Below are 24,376 nucleotides of genomic sequence, written 5' to 3'. Positions count from 1 at the left end.
TAGGTGGCATTTGGATCTTAAAAAGTTATCTTGTATGTATCCTAATTTACAGCCCAAATGTTGAAGATGTGGTAGTTCTGATGCAACTTATTTTCATATTTGGTGGACTTGCAAAAATATTAAGGCTTTTTGGATTATGATTTGGTGGAACATTCAAAATATTTTTAAAAGGAAGATAAAGTTTACTCCTCAACTATTTTTATTAGGGATTTTTGAGGATTTTGATGTTAAAGAAACTATTTTAATGTTGAATTTAATTACAGCGGCAAGGTTATTGATAGGTCAATATTGGAAGAAAGATTCATTGCCTACATTAGAAGAATGGACATTTAAGGTTTCCAATCTGGCAGAAATGGCTAAAATTTCTGCTTATTTAAAGGATCAGATATATTATGGTATGGAGAAGATGGATAGATTATATTCAGATTAAATATGGAACTGAAAAGTTCCATTTATTTTATGATTAAAAAAATAAGTATTATTAATAATAAGGTTTAAAGGGAGTTAAGGGTTAAGTATGATATTAATTGTTGTATAAATTGTTAAAGTTGTTTAGCTTATGACTAATATATTTGTTAACTTAATTAATTATGTTTAATATGTTTGATATACCCTGTATTTGGCTCCGGGAAGTGGGGGGGTGGGGTTGGGGGGAGTTATTGGGTGTCAGAATCCAATTATACTTCATCTCCAGTTATCAAATATAGAAAACCCCAATTCTGCCTTCTCTGGATTCTGCCATAAGAGGGAGAGAAGGGGGAGAACAAAGGGGCTTTATGGCCCTCACTTCCTTCAGTATACTTCTAAGGAACTGAATGTGTGTAGTGCAAAAGAACTAACCATAAGAATGGGGCCGTTTTCCTTTCATGTAGTTTCTTTGAAGTCTCCATCCAGCCGAGCAGTAATGAAAAGGGGGGTGGAAGTGTAATGCCTGAGACTGTCGCTGAAAGAGGGGGTTGATTGGGTGGGGCTACTGGGGAAACCCTTAAAACCTTGAATTGGAGAGCTTGGACCCCAAGTCCTGTCTAGCACCCCTGCAACCACTTTTTCTTAATAAAGGATTCCTGTTGGAAGAATTATTCCAAGAGTTCTGTCTTCTTCAGATTAAATATGGAACTGAAAAGTTCCATTTATTTTATGATTAAAAAAATAAGTATTATTAATAATAAGGTTTAAAGGGAGTTAAGGGTTAAGTATGATATTAATTGTTGTATAAATTGTTAAAGTTGTTTAGCTTATGACTAATATATTTGTTAACTTAATTAATTATGTTTAATATGTTTGATATACCCTGTATTTGGCTCCGGGAAGTGGGGGGGGGAGTTATTGGGTTTATTTTGTAACTGTTAATATAACTTTTTACATAAAAAAAAAGAATGAAGGCAAATATACACATCTCACAATAATGTTGTAAGATCCAATCTGGGTTGGTCACTGGAACCAAAGGTTTACTCTTCCAAGTTTTTGGATTCATCCTGAAGCCCATCCTCAGGGAATTTCTCTCTACTGAAATATGTGCTTTGGGCTATTCTATGAGTCATATTTATGTAGTGCTTTCCTATTGGTTGATTGGTGTGTTGATGGCTAGCAATTGGCTGTTGTTTCCTTGTGCTGCCAAGTCCTCAACTCCTAAGCACCTGATAAGCTGGTAGTAAATCAGCACTCCTGTGGACTGTCAAGGGGCCCGTTTCCCAGGCTTCAATCATTTCCCTGGCTATCTTTGTACCGGCACAGCCAACAATCTTAGTAACTGCAAAATTGAATTGTATTGACTGTAAAAGTGAATCAGGATCCTATGGGCAAATTGCATCCAAATAATGTATCCTGAAGTAAACTCTGGAGCATGCAATTCTCTGCTATGGAGCAAGCCAAAACTCATTGCATATACTCAGGCAACCTTTTAATGCAGTGTTTCTCCACCTTGGCAACATTAAGATAGATAGACTTCAATTAGCGGAATTACCCAGCCAGCTTTAAAAACACTGCTTTAAACCATACATGGCTCAATTTGTCACTTAGGACCACTCTATATAGTTCAGAATCATATCCAATTTTTCTTACCATCTTGATCATCAATGGAAAGAAGCAAACCATCCTGGTATGTATCAAGCCTAGGTATATATATGAGCAAGAAAAGGTAAAGAAGATAGCTATCTTAGCCTCAAGGTAACCAGAGGGTTCCAGGTAATGCCCTAATTCTCACTGCAGTTAGTCATCTGCAGTATGTCTGCAGTCTTATTCACCCCATGTTCAAGGCAGAGGTTGCTGGATTCTCTATCTTCCTTTCCCCTCCCAGTGAGAATTACACATCAGCAGGAAAAACCACTGTCAGCAGAACATTTGGCAGGCAGGGTTGAGGTCTGAAACCTTATTTTTGCCTTATTTTATTTATTTAACCTTAAGTTTTATTATTTACCATGTGCTTCCTCTGACAGGACTATCAATCTCACAAGAGATCGATAGAATTGTCAGAGAAATAGAAGATCAATATGCTCATGTCAAACAATCCCATTCTCAAAAGTCTCTCTGAGTGATTGGAGCAGCCAAATGAATGATTGGAGCAGCCAAATACAATGCTGGGAAGCCCGAATCTCTATATTGTTCCCCCCACCCCCGCTCTTTCTTTCTTTTCTTCCATCTAGACCCAATTTTCACCCCAAATTGGTTTTGATAGACAAAGAATGTGGATGGGTGAACTGCTCTGAAACTATCAAGATCACAATATTTTTCTCTGCGGTGGTCTGTCAGCTGCCCAGTTTAGGTACATAGGGACCTGCAGAGAAAGGAAGGAAATGTTGTAAACTCCTTAGAGACTCCTGCAGATGGGCATGTAAGGTTTAAATAAAAAAGAAATATAATAGAAACCAGAACAGGAAGAGAGGTATTCCCCCCCCCTAAATTTGGCAGGAGATGCTGCTAGAATGAGATGTAACCAAACAAGCTGTGGATCAGAAAAGTCCAGGACTGGGAGAACCAGATGCCAGAAGATCTGGAGAAGAGCCAGGAAAGGGCCTTAGATAGTTTGAACCCAAAGAAGAATCTACAGAAAAGAATCAGGAAAAAGAAAAAGCAGTCATGGACTCTACATGGGAAGATGCAAACTCCAAATGGTTCAGGTGCCAATTAATTAGACAAGAGTGTATTAAGGGGAGAAGCTGTTGGCATTCCTAAACCTGCAGAAAAAGTAGAATGGGAAGAGGAAGAAACCAGCAGCAAAGCAATTTGCATTATAAGCAATAGTAGAAATCTAAGCCACTTACCGGTAGTTAAGTTCTAAGAATTAAGTCAAGTAGCTATTCATCAAGTATTCATATCTGCTAGGTCAAATGTTCATCTGCTAGAGTGGTTAAGACACCAGGAGACTGTGAGTTTTAGTCCCACCTTAAGCACAAAGCAGCTGGATGACCTTGGGCCAGTCCTTCTCAGCCCAAGGAAGGAAGCAATGGCAAACCACTTCTGAAAAACCTGGCCAAGAAAATTGCTGGGACTTGTTCAGGCAGTCTTCAAGAATCAGACACAAATGAACAGAAGAACAAAAAAGATATTCATATGATAAACATTTTTTGGTATATATTTCTTTTTCTCTCCGTTCTCACCCTCAAACAAAGTATCTCTTCCCTCTCCCATCCCCATTCTATATTGGTGTTTGTGTGTGCATATGTGTACGAGTGTATTGATGCACTTCATTTACCGATACCCCCAGAACACATCTGTGTGCATATCACCCTGCAGAGATGCAGAGAAGGTACACACCCATCAAACAGCAGAATTCCTGGTTGACTGTTCTACTGATTTCTCAGGAATTCCACATTCCAGAATAAACACAGAAACAACAAAAGATTAGCCACTCTCATGGGCCAAGCCAAAATCGTGACAATGTTCAGCAAACAGGCAGTTAGAGGGGCATGTAAACCAGACTAGCTAAGCCAGTTGGAGCTAAACAATTCTTTTCTTATTTGAAAGAAATGCCAAAAATGGATTTTCCTTCATCATACTGAAGTAGCATCAAAAGGGACATTTATTTTTGTTCTTTCTGCAATACACTATGACTGATGGCTTTTTTTCATTTCCTGACAAATGAATTGTGTGAAAATGTCTATTATACTATGCACAGTCAAGGTAAATCAGATCTACAGTATATATAAAATATAAATCACAATAAAACTATATCATGATCAATGGTATCCTATCTTAATATCATCTAATATCGGTAGTCCTTGACTTACGACCACAACTGAGCCCAAAATTTTTGTTGCTCAGTGAAACAATTGTTAAGTAAATTTTGCCCCATTTTATGATCTTTCATGCCACAGTTAAGTAAATCACTGCAGTTGTTAAATTAGTAACACGGTTGTTAAGTGATTGGCTTTGCTTGTCACCAAAGGTGATCATATGACACTGGGACATATGAGTCAATTGCCAAGCATCCAAATTAATCTGACTCTGGGGAATACTGCAATGGCTGTAAGTGTGAAAATGGTCACAAGTCACTTTTTTCAGTGCCACTGTAACTTTGAACAGTCACTAAATGAACTGTCGAGGACTACCTGTACTCAGGATAAACAATTCTTAATACAAATACAAGTACAACACAAATCAAATTAGGAGGAGGTTTTTCCATTTTCCTGAAGATCCTGGAAAAAGAAGCATTTTAAACCTTTTACAAATGTCTAAAGATTGGACTACAGGCCTAACTCAAAGATGAGTTGAAGCCAGAGAACTAAATGGGGGGAAACCTTATAAAAACATGAGGTGGCAATTTTAAGATAAAGAATAGACTGATTGCATAAGTGAGCGGAGAACAGAAGAGTCTGAATTGTAATCAGCCTTATCAGATAACACTGTGTGCACAGCCCAGAAGATTAGTACTGACAATTTGAACTGATAACACTTCCAAAGAGCCAACCAATGTTAAAATTCATGAAAACTCAGGTAGGAATGTACTGGAAGAGATCCAGGACCAATAAAACTGTTTTTTCTTTCTTTCTTAATCTAACTCTCACATTAGATTGAACCACAGACTCCAGGGAAGGCTAACCCTACTTTCATCCTACTATCAGTAGAAATTTTGTCCTAAAAATTGGCAGGGGAATCTTCAGAGAGGTGTTGAGTCAAATCATGCATGATGAAACATGCACTGGAGGATTAGTGGGGCAGAGTTTTGGAGAAATCAAGCTTTCCCAGAGTGGGGCCAGATTAGGAGACTGCATAGTCTCACACTGGATGGTGGAAGAGGGAAGAGGTTTAAGGTAGCCACATCCTAGAATCCCTCAGGATATATTAAGTAAGCTATAAGGTTATAGCTTTAATTTGACAAGATTCTGTCTGTCATCTGTAAGCAAATAAAGGATTGGACTTGATTGGATTTCACTGTGTCATCTCATGAAATCAAAGCCCTGCTCCCTTTTTACATGTGTCACAATGCACATAAAAAAGGCTTTGATTGTACTTGTTGTAGCTTTAATTTTGACTTTTTGGATAACCCGTGTGGCAGACAATTCTTCTTATAACACTTAAGGCCTCAGCCTAGAAACCAAGAGTCTGTGAGTTCTAGTTATTCTTTAGGCATGAAAGCCAGCTGGGTGACTTTGGGCCAATCATCAGAAGACTGTGAGATCTAGTCCTACCTTAGGCATGAAAGCCAGGTGGATGACTTTGCCATTTACCAGGAGACAGGGAGTTCTAGTCTCACCTTAGTCATGAAAACTGGCTGGGAGAACTTTAGGGCAGTCCCTCTCTCTCTCAGCCCAACTCATTTCACAATGTTGTTATGGAGAAAATAGGAGGAAAAAGGAGAATTATGTATGTTTGTTGTCTTGAGTTATTTATAAGAAATGATAAAGTTGGGATATCAATAACTAAATAAATACAATAAATAAAGAAACCCACATATAAAATCCAACTGCAGAGCCTAAAGAAGCTTAACTTTAACTCTAATCCTAACTTCACTGTACTACCAGCAGAAGAACCAATAAAATCTATTTTGCTCTGTTATATAAATTCTACCGCTCCAGCTTAGAATCAGGACAACATGTATTCCTTCGAAACTAACCTCTGTTGTTGTAATTGTGAGTATCCATGAAAGATAATCCCAGCCTCTCATCTTCCTGAAGGGTACTCCGGTCTGTGAAGCTCTGATCAACTGCACTCATCGTGTGTGTTTTCTCATTGCGGTAGTTGATTGTGGCTTTGGTCATGTTGACAGGTTTCCTAGTGGAAGATTACAAAGAAGGAAAGTAGGCAAATGTTACACTGTGCAATCCACTTTGAATTCTCTCTATAAGCAGATTGCCAAAGGACAAAAATAAGAGAAAAATGAGAGGACAAAAGAATTGGGGCTAATCTTAGAAGAGAAGCAACTTCTGAAGTTGTTGTGGATGCATACCTTAGAAAAGTCAAGAGGCTGGGCTTCTTGACTGCTCTAAAATTTTATCAATAATGGAGTCGCCTTCAGAATTAGCAGAATTTCCACACAATTCCTGTCCTAATACCATGTTTATGGGTCTAATCACTTTAAGCTAAAGCCATGTCATTTTTTTTCCAAATCTGATCACCCCCCAGGCATATTTTCCCAATTGTTCCCAGAATTTCAAGCCCGCTCATTTATTATTTAAATATCCATTCAATTTATCTCGTTTCCCCCCACCCCAGAAACTCAAGTGGCATTTTACAACAACCCACTGAGATAGGTAAGGGTGACGATAGGAACTGCCCAGTTACTCACTGAACTAACATTGATGTCAGTCTAGGTTTTGATGGTCCTATTTTAAGAGTTTAATCTCTAATTGATCTTTGACCTTGTACACAAGGGAAACTTGGACAATCTCAACAAGGTAATATGCTAATCTCATACTACAAAACAGAGATAGATGTATGCAGCTTTACTGCATACACCAAAGTTTTAAAAAGGTGAATTCTACTTCCTCCAGATAGGCCTCCTGTCATTTCTGGATGATTTTTTTCTCTAAGTGTCATCCTCATCAGTAAAAATATGGCTAACTCATCAAAACTACAAGCTGGCTCAGTAATCTGCCTAGAACATTCCAATTACTATCTAAGCCTTTCATAGTGCCAAAATTTTCAAATTATGTCATGGTATGAGCTAGTGACTTTGAGGGAAAGCTGAAGACACAACAGCCAAAGAAATGGACAGATAAAAGGCAGCTATGTGGGGAATGTGAGCTAGGCAAGAGGCTCAGAAGACCCTCTTTAGTTTTTGGACTCTAGAGGAGACAAGGGAGAGAAGCACTTTCAGGTTTGCAAGATTCTGTTAATGTAGCTTTACAATAAAGTAGAATTAGCTCATCCAGTCTTGTTTCTAATAAGGGTGACAAACTAACATTAGCTTCCAATGCACATGGAATATATTAACAAGCAATCATTTCTGTGTGCATTTCACAGTTCTCAATGAGAACTATGCCATATGTTTGCATTAATGCAGGAGATATAATTTAAAATGTCAACTCATTTGATTTTATCTTATCCTACTACTGTTACATTTTGGTCTGAAATTTATCTGACTGGCAGTCAGGTTTGGGGTTGATGGTTGTTTTATCAAAAGAATTGCTACCAAGTGCATGAGCATTTCAGCCAGCTTTCTTCAACCTGGCTACCCTCCAGATGTGCGGCTATTGCTGAAATTTCTAGGAACTCAAATGTACACATCTGGAGAGCAGCCATGTTGGAGAGAACTAATCTAGTTTATATGTCTAGTATATGATTGTGATTAACATACTGAGAGCTGTGGGTATTTCACAGAAGGAATGTAGCCCAAAGTAGTACTATTCCAATACTGGAAAGATAAATTTGCCCTGATTGGCAGCATTGGATTTTTGATCTATATTCTTCCTCAGTATTTGGATGAGTTATTTTTCAATAGTGGCACAAGAAACAAATGTCAGAACACTTAGATCAACAATTCTTATTTTGTACATGATTATGTATTGTGTAATACATATATTGTGCCTATATTATGTGTATGGTGTGTTTTACACACACACACACACACACACACGTGTGTGTTTGTGTGTGTGTTTGACTCAAGAACTCAGTCAAAAAAGAGGAACCAACTTCTTCACTGGTCCAACACCTTAAAGCCACAGGACATGAAATTGACTTTAAAAAGACCAGAACTGAACACTTTAATAACAGAATAATCAGAGAAGCCATCGAGATAGAAAAATGCCCACACAGCATTTAGAAACTGCCCTTATTGACAAACAAGTCCCTACCAGCCATTTGGAAACTGCCCTTATTGACAAACGACTCCCTAACACAAAGAATGACACCAGACCCACACTCACGAAAACCACACAAGATGTCACCACCACACATCCACGCAAAAAGCAAACCCGAACCCACACCGATGATGAGGAACGACCACAAGCCAGAAGCCAGACCACAGCTGCATCATTAGCCACTTTAAACCCCTCCAATACATACAAGAAGCAAACTGACACCCACCATGAAGATGAGGCATGACAACGAATGCGAAGCCAAACAACAGCAACGCAGCTCACCATCTCAAAGCCCCCTGCAACTCAGACAAACCTGAACACAACAAAGCCCCCACCCAAACAGAACACTCCCCCATCCAATCAGAGCACAGCCAACCCCCCCATCCAATCAGAGCACAGCCAACCCCCCATCCAATCAGAACACACCTCCACCCAATCAGAACACAGCCAAGCTCCCACCCAATCAGTTCATACCCCCACTGGCAGTTAAAAGTTACAATCGCACATTGCTCTTAGAAGCACGAAGCCGAAAACACCAGCCTGAAGATGACGAATGGGACTTGGTTGAAACGTCGCCAAGACACTTCCAATTTTACGTGGGAGAAAACCTGAATAACCAAAGACCTACATACAAACACCCGCAAAAACCTCAGAAAACAAATGTGTGTTTGTGTGTGTGTGTGTGTGTGTGTGTGTGTGTATGTGTGTGTGTATGGGTCTTTGGTTGTTCGGGTTTTCTCCCGCATAAAATTGGAAGTGCCTTGGCGACGTTTCGACGAAGTCCCATTCGTCATTTTCAGGCTGGTGCTTTCAGCTTCGTGCTTCGAGGAGCAATGTGTGGTCTTAGCTGTTCCTTCCTTTTAATTGCCACTGGGGGTATGAACTGATTGGGTGGGAGCTTGGCTGTGTTCTGATTGGGTGGAGGTGTGTTCTGATTGGTTAGGGGCGTGGCTGTGCTCTGATTGGCTGGGGGGTTGGCTGTGCTCTGATTGGCTGGGGGTTGGCTGTGCTCTGATTGGCTGGGGGAGTGTTCTGTTTGGTTGTGCTCAGGTTAGTCTGAGTTGCAGGGGGGTTTAAGATTTTGGGCTGCCTTGCTATTTTTTGGCTTCGCGTTCGTGGTCGTGCCTCATCTTCATGGAGGGTGTCAGTTTGCTTCATGTATGGAGTGGAGAGGTTTAAAGTGGCTAATGATGCAGCTGTGGTCTGGCTTCTGGTTTGTGGTCGTGCCTCATCATCGGTGTGGGTTCGGGTTTGCTTTTTGCGTGGATGTGTGGTGGTGACAACTTATGTCCCAGTTGATGCGACCCAAAGAACCATTACCAACCAGTGATTTGTCCTCCATCGTATACAAGATCAACTGCAACACATGCCAATGTAACTACATTGGAGAAACATCAAAAAGACTTAAAACCAGAATACATGAGCATGTTTTGGCAGTAAGAAGACAAGAACAACGCTCCCAAGTCTGGACCCATATAGCTGAGCATGGCCACACTTTCAACTTTAAAGGAGCAGAAGTCATTGCTCATGATTCCACCAAAGGAGGCCATCTTTTAAAAGAAGCTTGGTTTTCAGACTGTCATTCTATTAATAGACACATAGACCTACTACTTTCTTACCAAACCCTAAAAAGACATTTACAAAAACATAAAATACCTAAACACTTCAACCCAACCAATAATAACACAAAAACACCACCCCACCCACTTATCAAACCCCAAACCAACACAATAGATATCCTTTCTACAACACAATCCTTTTCATCAAACCTAACTAAAGAATATAATTCTAACACAACCATGACAACTCACACAACCAACACACCATGTTCTGATATTCTCACACACAGAAACAACAACCCCCCTGACCACAACATCCAGGACACAAACATCCAAAACATAAATCCTGCAACCTCACAAGACACTCACACACAACAAAACATACACACACAACACCTAAGTAACAACAGAATATTAAGACCAAGACCAAAATTCCCCCCTGCAATGAAATATGACTTATCACATTCAATGGAACAAAATATTACAGCCCAATTCCCAAACACCACAAAACCACCCACAACTAATAAGCATAATAAACGAACACACAGAAACATTCCAAATAACCGTACCCAACAAAACACACACAGAGAGCAACCCTACACCAAACAAACTATACAATCCAAGAGGCTGGCTAAAAGGCGCGCTGGATCTACGCGCCAAACAGCTGACAAGTGCGACTTTTAAAATGGTTTTGAGACTGACTGCTCTATGCCTTTAAGAGCTTCTTAAGCACGTTATGTGCACATGCCTCACTGCAACCGTTTTTTAACTGTTATGTAAATTTATGCACATACTCCCCCTTCTCATTTAGCCCTTTGCTCTGATGATGTTAACAGCTTGTTAACGAAAGCTCAGCAATTAATAAAAAAGCCTTTTATCTTACATCCCAGAGCTCTTTACTTTTATCTTAAAGTGGAAAGAAATAGAATAACATAGAATAAAAATGAATAAGTATAATAATAATAATAATGATAATGAAAGAAATCACTAAAAGCAAAATGATGTGTCTGCATAATTCCTGGAGGAAAGCTGTTAGCAATAGCTGTAATGACCTAATGCATATTGAGAAACATTGTATAAAAGTGAAACCTTCTATTCATTGTATGCCTGTGAGAAACTAATTGAAAATTATACAATGTAAGATTCCATCTATGCTCCTTTGTTCCTTAGAAAGAGAAAGCTATAAAGATTGTAGTTTGGACCCTCCCCCTTGTTCAGAAATTTGCTGTTAAACACTTCTGAACCTTTGCGCAAAAATAAACCTTTCTGTTTCACCCTTGGAATTTGTAAAAGTCCTTTATTTTTTTCTTTTACTTTTTCCACAAGATTTATGGCAACTCTGCCGGGACTTTAAAGGACTTTTAGGGAAAGGCTTTTTTTCTTTCCTGATGAATTGCCCTGGTGGGGCCCCTCTCCTAAACGACGACAGCTCCAAAGCCGGCACCATGGCCTTTGTCTACAAGGAGACCTCGACGAGAGGAAAGGGAATCTACCCATCAGCAAAGCACTTCAGTCAAGGATCCGTGAGGGTGACAGACAGGTCTTAAATCAACAAAGGAGTCTGGAAAATGCCTGCAGACAAGTATTGTAAAAAAAAGGGGAAAAACCTGATCCCTTTTGGATCAGAAGAAGGGTCTGATCAATCCTTAAGAATGCAAAGACAGCATCCTTAAGTCTTCATAGGCAGGATTGTGTGGGGAGGTTAAACCATCGTAGCTTCTGCTGAGTGATCGATGGTAGTGTATTAGAAAGATCGGTGGGAAACAGTCAAAGGAGGGCGTTGACCAGACGCCACTCCAGTGCATGTTAAAGAATTTCAAAAAGGGTTTTTCTAGGGATTATGGAGACCCAAAACCAAATCCAGCCATGTTAAAAAGATTCTGTGAATCTGAGTGGACCACCTTTGGCGTAGGGTGGCCAAAAATGGGATCGGCGAATCCCGAACTTGTTGCACAGGTTCATCAAATTGTGACTGGAAATGGTTATTGGGACCAATCTGATTGACTTTAAATGTCCATACCTGGGATTCCAATATTCAAAATTATTAAAGACATATATATATATATATATATATATATATATATATATATATGTTTTCTGAGGTTTTCGCGGGTGTTTGTATGTAGGTCTTTGGTCATTCGGGTTTTCTCTCGTGTAAAATTGGAAGTATCTTGGCACTGCAAAGACACTTCCAATTTTACGCGGGAGAAAACCCGAATGACCAAAGACCCACACACACACACATATATATATATATACACACACACACACATACACACACACACACATATACATACACACAAACACACACATTTGTCAAGATTAAGGGACATGTCCCTGGATAAAGAGGTATTATGAGATAGGGAGGGCAATTTATATACTGATAGTTGTAGAAATCAAAATTTTTCAAGGTGACAAAACCTGCACATTTTCCTCCAAACCAATATTCATTCTGCAGTTGGTTTCTTCCAGAATTCCATATCAGGATTCCACCCTTGAAATTTCAGTTTTCAAAGACAAGGATGAAGGAAGGGTTATTGATAAGGCTGTACAGTATTAAGGACTAAGTAACAAAACACCAAATGATAAACAAGGCATGTGGATTATCTCCTCAGTTCTTTTTTTTTAACTTTTTATTAATTTTCCAATGTTACAATTATATCTTTGAAAAGCAACATGGTGCCTGAGTTACAATAGTTCCATTATATACAAGTATTATTAATACAAATCTCCAACTATTACAGCCAATATTTCCTCTCTTTTTTCCCTTAATACATACTATCTCTTGTTTGAATTAGTATACTTCTTATTCTATCCATCAGCTATTTAATAGCTTTTTTACATTTATCAATAATTTTATATGTCTTATTTATTTTAACATTCCATCTTTTGGACCACTTTATGAATTTTCCCAGCTTTAATTTTGCGTTGATATTTAAATTAAACATTTAATATTTATCATTTCCAAATTTTTAAATGACCATAATTCCCTTTGTTACAATTCCCCCCAAAATCTAGTATTCCGAATATATATCTTATCTATCTACTTCTATATCAACAAATTAGTAATACAATATAACATTCTTATTTTCATTATAATTTCCAAATATTATAAATTCAATAACCAAAATTTCTCCCATCTCAGCATTCTTCCTTATATCCACTTTCTCATATTTAAGCTTATAATTTTTATTCTTATCACTACATCAAAACATGTTAATTACATTACATCACTCTTAACATATATATGTCTTAATCATCTTTATCTAACCTTTATAAAAAACTCAATATTTCAGTTTAACTGTTAATATTTATGCATCTAGGTTTTAATTAGCCAACATTTTTCTTTATCTTCACATCATAACAATATCTCATATTCAAAATACGGGTCTTGTTTAGTTAAGTATATTCTATTTTAAACCTCCTAAATATGCCCACATTCCATTCTTCTTCAATCTTATTCTGGCTTTTTTTTCTTTGCCAAATCATCTTTCATGTCCTTGCTTCAGGATTCTCAAAGATTTTTTGTATCATTGTATATATTATGTCATATTGATATGACCATCAGGTTGCCATTTTTGGAAGGCTGAGGGGTCTGGCAGGACTACCAGATCGCCTCTTTTATTTTCTCTTCTTGTAGTTGTCCTGAATTGTTTATCTTTTCTTCCATCTGTTTCTCTTCTTCATCTTCAAATTCCTTCTGATTTATATAGCAGGTTTTTTCCTCCATCCATATCAGATTTTTTTCTAAATTTTCTATTGTCCGTATTTGTTGGACAGTTAGGTCTTCTGTCATAGTATGTAATTGTTCGATTTTTTCCTATTGTATTCTGTATAGATAGGTTTTTAGTTATAATCAAAGTTTGAGTTTGCATATCTAAGACGCTTTCTAGTTTTTTTCTGAAAGCTCTTATTTCATCGCCTGCTTTAAGAAGACTTTGGTAAGTTTGGTAAGTTATTTTCAACATAGCAAAAAATTGTTTTTGCATTTCTTCCATAGGAAAGATCTGTTCCTGGACTTCAATAGTGATGAGTTGAATTGAAAACTTTCACAGTTCCCCCCCACCACTAAAACTCTCACAGCTGTGTTCAAGGTTACCAGATAAATCTTATATTGTTTTCTAAACTGTCAGCCAGGTCTCTTTTCTTTAAGAATAATAAATTGCAATTTCAGGTTTAGCCACTTAAACCTCACTGTTTAAGCAATTCCTTTAATCTCAAAGTTATTGTAATCCTTTTTTGGGGGGGGGGTTCTTCTATTTTAAGAGGAAAAAAAATTTCAAATAAAAATTAAAAGTAAAAAATAGATAATCAAAAATCTTTTAATTTACAAGCTTTAGGAAATAAAGTTCCAACTGGGATCCATTTATTTTTTCAATGTTTTCAAAAAAGCTCCCCTTTGTTGTCAGAATCCAATTATATTTCATCTTTAATCATCAAATATAGAAAACCCCAATTCTGCCTTCTCTGGATTCTGCCATAAGAGGGAGAGAAGGGGGAGAACAAAGCGGCTTTATGGCCCTCACTTCCTTCAGTATACTTCTAAGGAATTGAATGTGTATTGTAACATCAAAGAGAGACTTTGAATGTAACTAGCATCAAAGAACCTTACCATGACAAAGAGAACTAATTACCTTTCATGTAGTTTATCTGAAGTTTCCATACAGACCGAAGAAAGGAGCAAAGGGGTGGGATTATGATGCCTGAAACTACCACTGGAAGGGGGAGTGATTGGGTGGGACTGCTAGGGAACCCCTTAAAACCTTGAATGGGAAAGCTTGGACCCCAAGTCCTGTCTAGCACGCCTGCAATCACTTCTTCTTAATAAAGGATTCCTGTTGGAAGAATTATTCCAAGAGTTCTGTCTTCTTAAGATGCAAAGTGGGGTGGGTCCTTACACCTTTGTATTCAATTGCTGGTGTTTCTGGAGGGAGGGCTAAAATCCCCCTTCCTTCTCCACAGATGGGAAAGTACTTTAGCAGCTTATGCAGGTAATTAAGTAATAAGGATGTAAGAGAGGTAGTTCTCACCCAGTCCTTCCCACACTGCTTTGAAGTTGTAGATGGTAAGTGTGACTTCAGCTGTTAGCAGCCTAGGGACGAGCCATATTTCTACGGTCGGTCCTTTCATCCGCCGGTTTGGAGGGATCACCTGCTCTAACGGGACAGTTGCTGCTCTCCCGCGATCCAGCAAAAGGCCCTCCTTGCTGGTCACCTCTTCGGGGTGACTTTTGGCCCTTTTCAGGCCCCCCAAGTGATGCAAAACTGAACAGGGGAGAGAGAACAAGTCTCCCAGCCGTTCATGGTGGCTGCCTGGCAAACTGGAAGTCTATCTCCTCAGTTCTGTACTCTTCAGGATACCCAAAGGTATCAGCCCAGTTAAATTACACTATTAGCTTAAAACATTTTTTCTTATATTCTCAATGTAAGGACCCACCTCAATCTTACATCTTAAGAAGACAGAACTCTTGGAATATCTCTTCCAACAGGGATCTTTATTAAGAGAAGCTGATTGTAGGCATGTTAGACAGGATCTGGGGAATCCTCTCCCACCCTTCAATTTTTTAAAATGTTCCCAAGCAGCCCCCACCCCACAGTTCTTCTGGGCAATTCAATCTGTCATCCGCTCCATCGGCACGATCATTCATCCTTTCTTTCCCAGATCCCAGGCATTGGATTTCCCCCCACCCCTTTTTCCTCACTGTCAACAAAGAGGAGAACTTCAGAGGGACTAAGATGAAAGGCAGATGGCCGCATTGTTATGTTTAGTCCTCTCGAAGAGAATCCACAAACGGTCACTTTGTTGTTAATGAAGGAAGTGAAAGTCATAAAAAAACCCTGCTTATCCTCCAATCCAAGAATTGGGTTTTATCAGAGTAGGTAGATAGAAATGAAATATAATTGGATTCTGACACTCTCTATGTTTTTCCACTGAAGATTTATCAAGCAATCTTGGTTCGCATGTCCATAAAGTCATGACATAATTAGATTATTTTGACCATACAATGCACAAAAAACTCAAGGAAAAAAGTCAGAGTTCTAAATTGTGATGGATGGATTTCCATATCATGCTAAACAAAAACAGCATTATTTCTAAATGAAACCATATTCCTTTCCTTAAAAGCTCCAGTGGAAGAGAACATTACCCCATGGAATAGCAGTATTGAGAATACATCTATTTGGTGAAATTAGAAATTTATCTTAGTGAAGCTCTCTTCCCTTTGTGTTCTTAAAAACATATTGACAGAAGATATGCTAAATGAATCTGAGGGTTAGGGTTACTTGTCAAAAAAGTAACAAATTTCTCAATCAAAGGCAATACTTATATACACCTTCCAAGTCTTTTATAAGTGCAATCACCCACTTTTGTGGCTGTGAAAATATTCTAGAGCCTATAACATTGCCTCATTTTGAAATACAGCACTTATGTCTGTTCAATATTATTGATTCTACTCCCGATGTGATTTTAAGTGTGGACAAGTTCTTCAGCTACTTACATTCAAAGAATCAACTTTACATAATTTGCTTTTCACAGCCCCCAGCTGTATTAAAACTTTTGCTTCAATTCGTACAAAGAATTTTCAGTCTGAACATCAGTTTTCAGTTAAAAGCCAAAATTCAAGGCTCACAAAGCTTTATTCTTTAGTTTAAGCCATGTACCTTGGGATTTTTATTGTTTAGCTGCATTTTTTTCTCTCTCTCTTTGAATTTCTGGTGCAGGGAAAGAATGGGGAGAAATGATGCAGATCTTATTGCAACCCTATAGAAACATTGTATTTGGGTATTACATTTGGGTGTTCAGTCTAACGTGGGAATGCTCAGTCCAAGAAGTCATGTGGGTGGTGTTGGTAAAAAGTGTCAGTTTACAGTAGAATTACTGCATTCCCAACAAGATGCTTTCACTGTACATGCAAATACTTCCATGTCAGCTGAAACTGTTTACTCTCAGGAGTCTATATAAAAGCAAAATATAGAGTTAGGTACCACACTGATTTTATGCCACCCTTGAAGATCACCCCATCTCTTCAGTTACTACCAGCAGCTCAGAAAGGCTCATGCTCCTAAACATTTATGGAGATTCTCAATCATCCAGGTCATGGTTGTTCCAAAAGTGCTTTCCCAAAAGGCAACTGGACTTTCTTGGTTTTTTTTTTTCCTTTGAAAATGTTTCGCTTCTCATACAAGAAGATTCTTCAGTTAGAACTTCCTGGATGAGAAACAAAAAAGTTTTCAAAGAAAAAAAAACTAAGAAAGTCCAGTTGCCTTTTGGAAAAGCATCTTTGGATCATAAAAAAATTCCGTTCTTGAAAACATAGAAGAAACGTGATTCAAAGAATTTCCTAGTTTCCTGCATATCTAGAGATGACAATGAACTTGGCCAAGCTCGGGATTGGAAAACAATGTGAAGACCTCATGACATCTTGTTTGAAAGAAAGAGTTGAAGGTCCCCAATGATTCTCCCACTTGGAACAGAAAAAAGAGGGCTCTTCCAGCTCCCACTGACACCTGCTGATCCTCACTCTCAGCCCTTTAGTTTACAAACACCAGATGTCCTAGTATTAGGAAGAGAATTGCTTCAGAGATCAGATGGCTGGGAAGATATTCTCTTCTGTTTGAAAGCAGTGGTGTTGTTGATCAGTATTGTGGTGATCAAAATTTTTGCATTGAAATTGCTGAATTAAAGAGAATAAATGAGTGGTAATAACATGTGTTATGTTTGCTGTTCCTTGTGGCATTGAAGAGGCAGCAGGTGAAACACAACTCTCTTTATTGCAAAGGCAAAACTGAAACTGAAAAACACATGCTCCACCTTTTCATACACTCAGCTCAGGAGGCAGAAACCAATCAGATTACAGTATTCTCCCACTTAAATGCATATTAACTAGTCTGCAGTGTAGACAGATAGTCTGGCTGGCAAACCATGTGGTCAGCTAACCATTCCTACACAGACTCCAGCAACCTGTTTCATAAGTTTAACTCAATACATTACAACATGTAATTGTCCATAGCTCGGGAGAGGCATGACAGAAACCACAAGGTAGGCTGCAAGGGGTTTGCTAAATGTTTCTCTCTAAACATGCTTCTAAATGTACTTGGCAAGCAACAACCTTGTAGCAACTTCTGTTTTTTACCTACTTTCCTATAAATGGCTGTTTTCTGCTTGTGTTAACAAAATACAATAAAAAGGCATGCTGAATAAATCATTTAGGGCTCTTCCAGCTTAATGGGAAGACCCACTTTTTCCAGATCTGAATAAAAGTGTGACTCAGAAAGAATTGAACTCTGCCCCTTTGTTCCTGCTGGGCCAGACTGAGATTTCCTGTTTGACAATATTTCTACACTACAATCCCTAATTGGTTTGACACCTCAGTTTTGACAAGAGAGGTTATCTCATCTGGGGGTTCCTTGGTGATCTCTGGGCTTGGTGGTTTTCTTGCAGACATTTCATTATCACGCTAGATAACATAATCAGTGCTAGCCAGTACTGGCACTGATGATATTACCTAATTTGGTAATGAAACTTGGTAATGAAATCCACCAAGCTCAGAAAGCACTAAGGATCCCAAAGTTCAACCCTGTGATAAAAGTATTGTCTTCTATCATTATCTCAGAGAATATCCAATGCCCAATATATGAAACAGTCTTAGGGTAGCCTTGTACCCACACAATAGCAAGGGGCGGGGAACTGGGGATTGCAGACAGTTTTTTTAAGTGTGCCCCAATGGCACATTATGCATGTCCATATATTGCAAACCCACCCACACTGACAGAACACTGCACTACAGAAGTAATTATCCTGTAGCACATAAAATCAGCTGTGTCAGGACGTTATTCAAATGGGTCAACTCCCATTGCAGCACAGGCAGAGACAAAATCAAAGAGAAAAAATGACTATATTACAGCTTTAGGTGCAATGGCTAGCCTATGGAATTTGTGAGACGGTATAGTAGACCTCATCAGCCTCACAGAGACTCACACTCTGGTGTAACAACAACGCCAGCCACACAGACAACCTTTCCTTACATCAATAGGGTTTCTGAGGCTACGGCATGGCTGCTGGCCCCCTACAATGTGAGCATTGCCCATAGACCTGAAAAGACCCTAAGAACAAAGATCATGCATCCCAAAGAGCCGCTCCCCAACGAAGAGAGATCCTCTGTAGTTTACAGAATTAATTGCAAAAACTGTCCTTGCAATTACATTGGGGAAACAACTAAAAGACTTAGGACTAGGGTCCATGAACATGAATTAGCAATTAAAAGGCAAGAGCAGCGCTCACAAGTGTGGGCCCATATGGCCAGCCTTGGCCATATGTTCGATCTGGTCAATGTGGAGGCTATATCCCATGAGACCACCAAGGGTGGCTGCTTACTCAAAGAAGCCTGGCTCTTTCCATCAACCAGCATATAGACCTCCTTACTGGCTTACCACCTTAGAAGGTGGGAGAGACAGCACTGCGATCCACGGAGGAGACATTCAGCCCATCCTTGGTGGGGCAATAGAACTACAAATGAGGCAACGGTGATCCCCAGAGAAGAAGACGACCCGGCAAAAGGGGAGGGAGACCAGAAATGGAAACAATGGGATAGCCCTTTGCAGGATTGTGGCGATAAAGCTACAGGTGAGGCGACGATGACTTCCATGGGAGGAGGTGATGGACCAATGGCGCGTCACGGCCATGAGATGGAGATAGATGCGCAGAAGCAACCTGGAATGAGGGGGGGGAAGGCAGGGAGCAGGAACGCCCAAATAGCCGTTCTTCGCAGGACTGGGGCAAGGGAGTTATGGGCGAGACAACAGCGACCATGGGGGTGGGAGAGGATGATGGCCCGACAGAGCCCCCGAATCGCAGTTTGAGTAATAACAACCAAGATCACTCCAAAACAGGAGGGGAGGGAGACAAGGTGCAGAGACGGCTGGACAGCCACCCCCCAGGGGCCTGCATGTGCACCACAAGAGCGATTAAAGATCAGAAGACAACCATCGGGGCCACAGGCAGATTGCCAGGTGTAGAGCAACTCAGCGCATTACAGACAAGCACAATCAATGGGCCACTGATGTGCTCGAGAAGCTGGGTGCAGAGGCAAGCGGCTATATAAGCCATCTCCCAGATATCCTTTTATTCCAACTCTGACGACATCAGCAGTTTGGCCGATGAAAGCTTAGTGACTTTTTATCTACAGGCTTGTTTACATTAAACAGTCTTGTTTACTTTTATCCTGGTGTTCGCTTTTCTTTTAATTTTGTATATATGTATGTATGTATGTACGTACGTACGTACGTACCTATCTATCTATCTATCTATCTATCTATCTATCTATCTATCTATCTATCTATCTATCTAAGGATATATACAGTGGGGCAAAAAAGTATTTAGTCAGCCACCAATTGTGCAAGTTCTCCCACTTAAAAAAATGAGAGAGGCCTGTAATTGTCATCATAGGTACACCTCAACTATGAGAGACAAAATGAGAAAACAAATCCAGACAATCACATTGTCTGATCTGGAAAGAATTTATTTGCAAATTATGGTGGAAAATAAGTATTTGGTCAATATCAAAAGTTCATCTCAATACTTCGTTATATATCCTTTGTTGGCAACGTCAGAGGTCAAACGTTTTCTGTAAGTCTTCACAAGGTTGGCACACACTGTTGCTGGTATGTTGGCCCATTCCTCCATGCAGATCTCCTCTAGAGCAGTGATGTTTTGGGGCTGTCGCTGGGCAACACGGACTTTCAACTCCCTCCAAAGGTTTCCTATGGGGTTGAGATCTGGAGACTGGCTAGGTCACTCCAGGACCTTGAAATGCTTCTTACGAAGCCACTTCTTCATTGCCCAGGCAGTGTGTTTGGGATCATTGTCATGCTGAAAGACCCAGCCACATTTCATCTCCAATGCCCTTGCTGATGGCCCCATTCATTCTTTTCTGTACACGGATCAGTCGTCCTTGTCCCTTTGCAGAGAAACAGCCCCAAAGCATGATGTTGCCCCCCCCCATGCTTCACAGTAGATATGGTGTTCTTTGGATGCAACTCAGCATTCTCTCTCCGCCAAACACGACGAGTTGTGTTTCTACCAAACAGTTCTACTTTGGTTTCATCTGACCATAGGACATTCTCCCAATCCTCTTCTGGATCATCCAAATGCTCTCTAGCAAACTTCAGACGGGCCCGGACATGTACTGGCTTAAGCAGGGGGACACGTCTGGCACTGCAGGATCTGAGTCCCTGGCGGCGTAGTGTGTTACTGATGGTTGCCTTTGTTACGTTGGTCCCAGCTCTCTGCAGGTCATTCACTAGGTCCCCCCGTGTGGTTCTGGGATTTTTGCTCACCGTTCTTGTGATCATGTTGACCCCACGGGGTGAGATCTTGCATGGAGCCCCAGATCGAGGGAGATTATCAGTGGTCTTGTATGTCTTCCATTTTCTAATTATTATTCTAATTATTATTCTAATTATTGCTCCCACAGTTGATTTCTTCACACCAAGCTGCTTGCCTATTGCAGATTCAGTCTTCCCAGCCTGGTGCAGGTCTACAGTTTTGTTTCTGGTGTCCTTCGACAGCTCTTTGGACTTCACCATAGTGGAGTTTGGAGTGTGACTGTTTGAGGTTGTGGACAGGAGGAACTCATTATGCACCCTGGACATATCTAGCTTTCTAAGGGGAATCTTGATTCCCTCCTGCTGCAAGTGTATCCCCACCCTAGTTTCCCCTGTTCTGAAGCATTTCCATTCTATTTAAGCAACATTCAACATCATCATTCCTGTACACCCTCCCACACAAGGGGAACTTTAAACATTCATGTGACAAAGAAAGAAAATAGTTGGCGGCAGCAAGCAATGGAGCAAGGAGAACTGAATGAGAGAATTACTTACGGGTAATAGGAATAAGAATAGTAGTTCCTCCTGGCAAGCGTGCAAACAAAGAGAAAAGCAGATATTGCATAAGCAGTTGTTTTTTTCTTGGCAGATAATAAAAGAAAAAATGAGTTATTTGGACCAGGCTATTGCCCATGCAAAGAGGTAGAGGAAGGGGTGCTGGTGGGGGAGGGAGGGAGGGAGGGAGGGAGAGAGAGGGGGGGGGAAAGGGAAGAAATATTGAGAGGGGGCTAGGTAGAGATGGCAACTTATAACCCTAATTTTTAAAAAAACTCTTATAAGAACTTTGGATCCTTTGCAAGACTGAGGGAAGGAGGGAGGAAGAGAAGCGAAGGGAAGGAAAGGGAAGGGAAAGGAAGGAGGGAGACAGGAAGGGAGGGAGGGAGGAAGAGAGAAGCCTGGCTATCTCAGCTTTTATCCCCCCCTCAATTTCAGCAGACAGCTCTTAAAAGATAATTCCCCCCACTTGACCAGCAATTCAGATTCCTTATTCCTCAATAAACTTTCCATCTTTTTGGTTGTCTTAAAACTCAAGGACAGCATCTCATTTCAGACAAGCTTAGCCCATCAAGCAGCAATCAAAAATCAGATGACCTGGAATATCAGAGATATATAATGCTATAGAACAGTGTTTTCTAACTTTGGCAACTTTAAGATGGGTTGGCTGTGGAATTCTGGGAGTTGAAATCCACTCATCTTAAAGTTGCCAAGGTTGGAAAACACTGCCTTAGAAAGTGAATGGCAATAATCCCTGCTGACCTGGAAACCCTTCCTGTTCATTGCATTTAGGCAATCCATACTTCTTACCTTTAAAAAAGCTGGAACCATGAACCAAGGTGTACCTGGACATAGCAACAGATAAGCCCTTGGAGTTCTCCCTAACAGCACCCTTGAATGTTGGGGGCTTGGCACTGCTTCCATTGACTACATAATAGGAAACATGAAAACAGCAACCTAAACCTTCATATATATTTAGCAGGGCTAGGAAAAACACAGCCAGCCAGCAAACCCAAACGGGAAATCATTCCATCTGTATGATGCTGGCAGGATCATCCTAGCCATTGTAGCCTCATGTGTCCTCTGTGAGAAAATTAAGTACAGCTACAGACATCCGAAAGATTGATCATCCTGCTCTAAAGTATAGTAAAATGACTACAAGTGGCAGCTTTTGCATGAGATGCAACCTCCCAATTAGTTAACCAAGAATGTGTATCTTTCAACTCTCCCGATTCCTTTAGCATACCTAGTTAAAAAAGCAGTCTTGGAGGAATTGACAGAAACCAGCCAAACCTGCCATACAGAGGGAATCTGATTTCTAGAAATTCATACAAACAAAACCCAAAAGCATGTGCCTTTGCTTATTATAATTCATGACCCAGGAACAGCCAGAACATCCTCGTTTCCTTCCCACAACAATTTCATAAATATCCGTCTTTTGCTGCAAAATAAGTAGCAATTCAGCCATGGAATCACTCTTGAATCGCTAGTAATACTTGGTTCATTCTATCAAATAAATACCTAGAAATAAAGTACATGGTGCAAACTAGATATAAAATTGTGCTGGTAAAAGGGTTGGGAAGATAGCCACTTGAAGGCCTTGAATTCAAGAAGAGTGCATAAAAGCAACTTCATATCAACATAGTAATTCTGAGGGCTCTGCCACTATTTCCCTTGAATACACTTTTCCATTTAATTTCCATTCCTCATGCTCATTCTATGACATAACAGAATAACAGAGTTGGAAGGGACCTTGGAGGTCTTCTAGTCCAACCCCTTGCTCAAGCAGGAAATCCTATACCATTTCACACAAATGGCTATCCAGTTTCTTTTTAAAAGCCTCCAGTGATGGAGTACCCACAACTTCTGAAGGCAAGCCGTTCCACTGGTTTATTTTTTCACTGTCAGGAAATTTCTCTTTAGTTCTAGGTTGGTTCTTTCCTTGGTTAGCTCCCATCCATTGTTTCTTGTCTTGCCTTCAGGTATTTTGGAGAATAGGTTGACCCCTCTTCTTTGTGTCAGCCCCTTAAATATTGGAATACTGCTATCATGTCACCCCTAGTCCTTCTTTTCACTAGACTAGACTTACCCAATTCTTGCAACTGTTCATATGTTTTAGCCTCCATCTCCCAATCATCTTTGTTGCTCTTCTCTGCACTCTTTCCAGAGTTTCAATCTTTGGTGACCAAAACGGGATGCAGTATTCCAAGTGTAGCCTTGCCAAGGCCTTATAAAGTGGTATTAACACTTCACATGATCTTGATGTGAATGCAGCCTAGTATTGCATTGGCTTTTTTGATGGCTGCAGCCCTCAAAAAACCACTAGGACTCCAAGATAAAACATAAAACCGGCCAATGAAGCTATCTAGGGATCCAGAGGTACAGCTAACCCCTACCCTTCTGACCCACTTCACACCCCATCCCAGGGGAGAATAAAATAAAATGACAGTACATGTTTATGTTTGTGGTCCATCCTCTCCTATCAATGCTTCTCCCACTAAGGCCCTTCCTCTTTCCTCATAATTAATTTCCAGGGGTGATGCTCTAATTTGGGGGCTTAACATGACAAGATAAAACCCATATTTGATAAATGTGGCTTCTGAGCAGAAATCCCAGTTGCCATTTGGAAATAGGAAGCTAACACACTTTGTTAAAGGTGCACCAGGATTGAAGGTTCATTATGTTTGAAGATCTGGACACCTTT

General features: G+C 40.0%; 1 protein-coding gene across 6 annotated transcripts in view; it reads right to left on the bottom strand.

Moving 5' to 3' along the window:
• PTPRU (protein tyrosine phosphatase receptor type U) overlaps positions 1-24,376 on the bottom strand; it is a 691,901-nt gene that overhangs the window by 109,575 nt on the left and 557,950 nt on the right. For 4 of the 6 annotated variants that reach the window (XM_039334369.1, XM_039334366.1, XM_039334364.1 and 1 more), the window contains 2 exons: positions 21,673-21,702; positions 6,053-6,210 (listed from right to left, as the gene is read on the bottom strand). In XM_039334369.1, the coding sequence (XP_039190303.1) occupies positions 6,053-6,210; positions 21,673-21,702 (188 nt within the window). The remainder of the gene's footprint in view (positions 1-6,052; positions 6,211-21,672; positions 21,703-24,376) is intronic. The other 2 variants (XM_039334367.1, XM_039334368.1) reach the window with 1 other exon arrangement.

Source organism: Crotalus tigris, unplaced genomic scaffold (genome assembly GCF_016545835.1).
Source record: "Crotalus tigris isolate CLP2741 ecotype Arizona unplaced genomic scaffold, ASM1654583v1 scf7180000017628.32516253702:7417878, whole genome shotgun sequence".
NCBI classification, from domain to species: Eukaryota; Metazoa; Chordata; class Lepidosauria; order Squamata; family Viperidae; genus Crotalus; species Crotalus tigris.
This window is presented reverse-complemented; position numbering and strand designations above follow the sequence as displayed.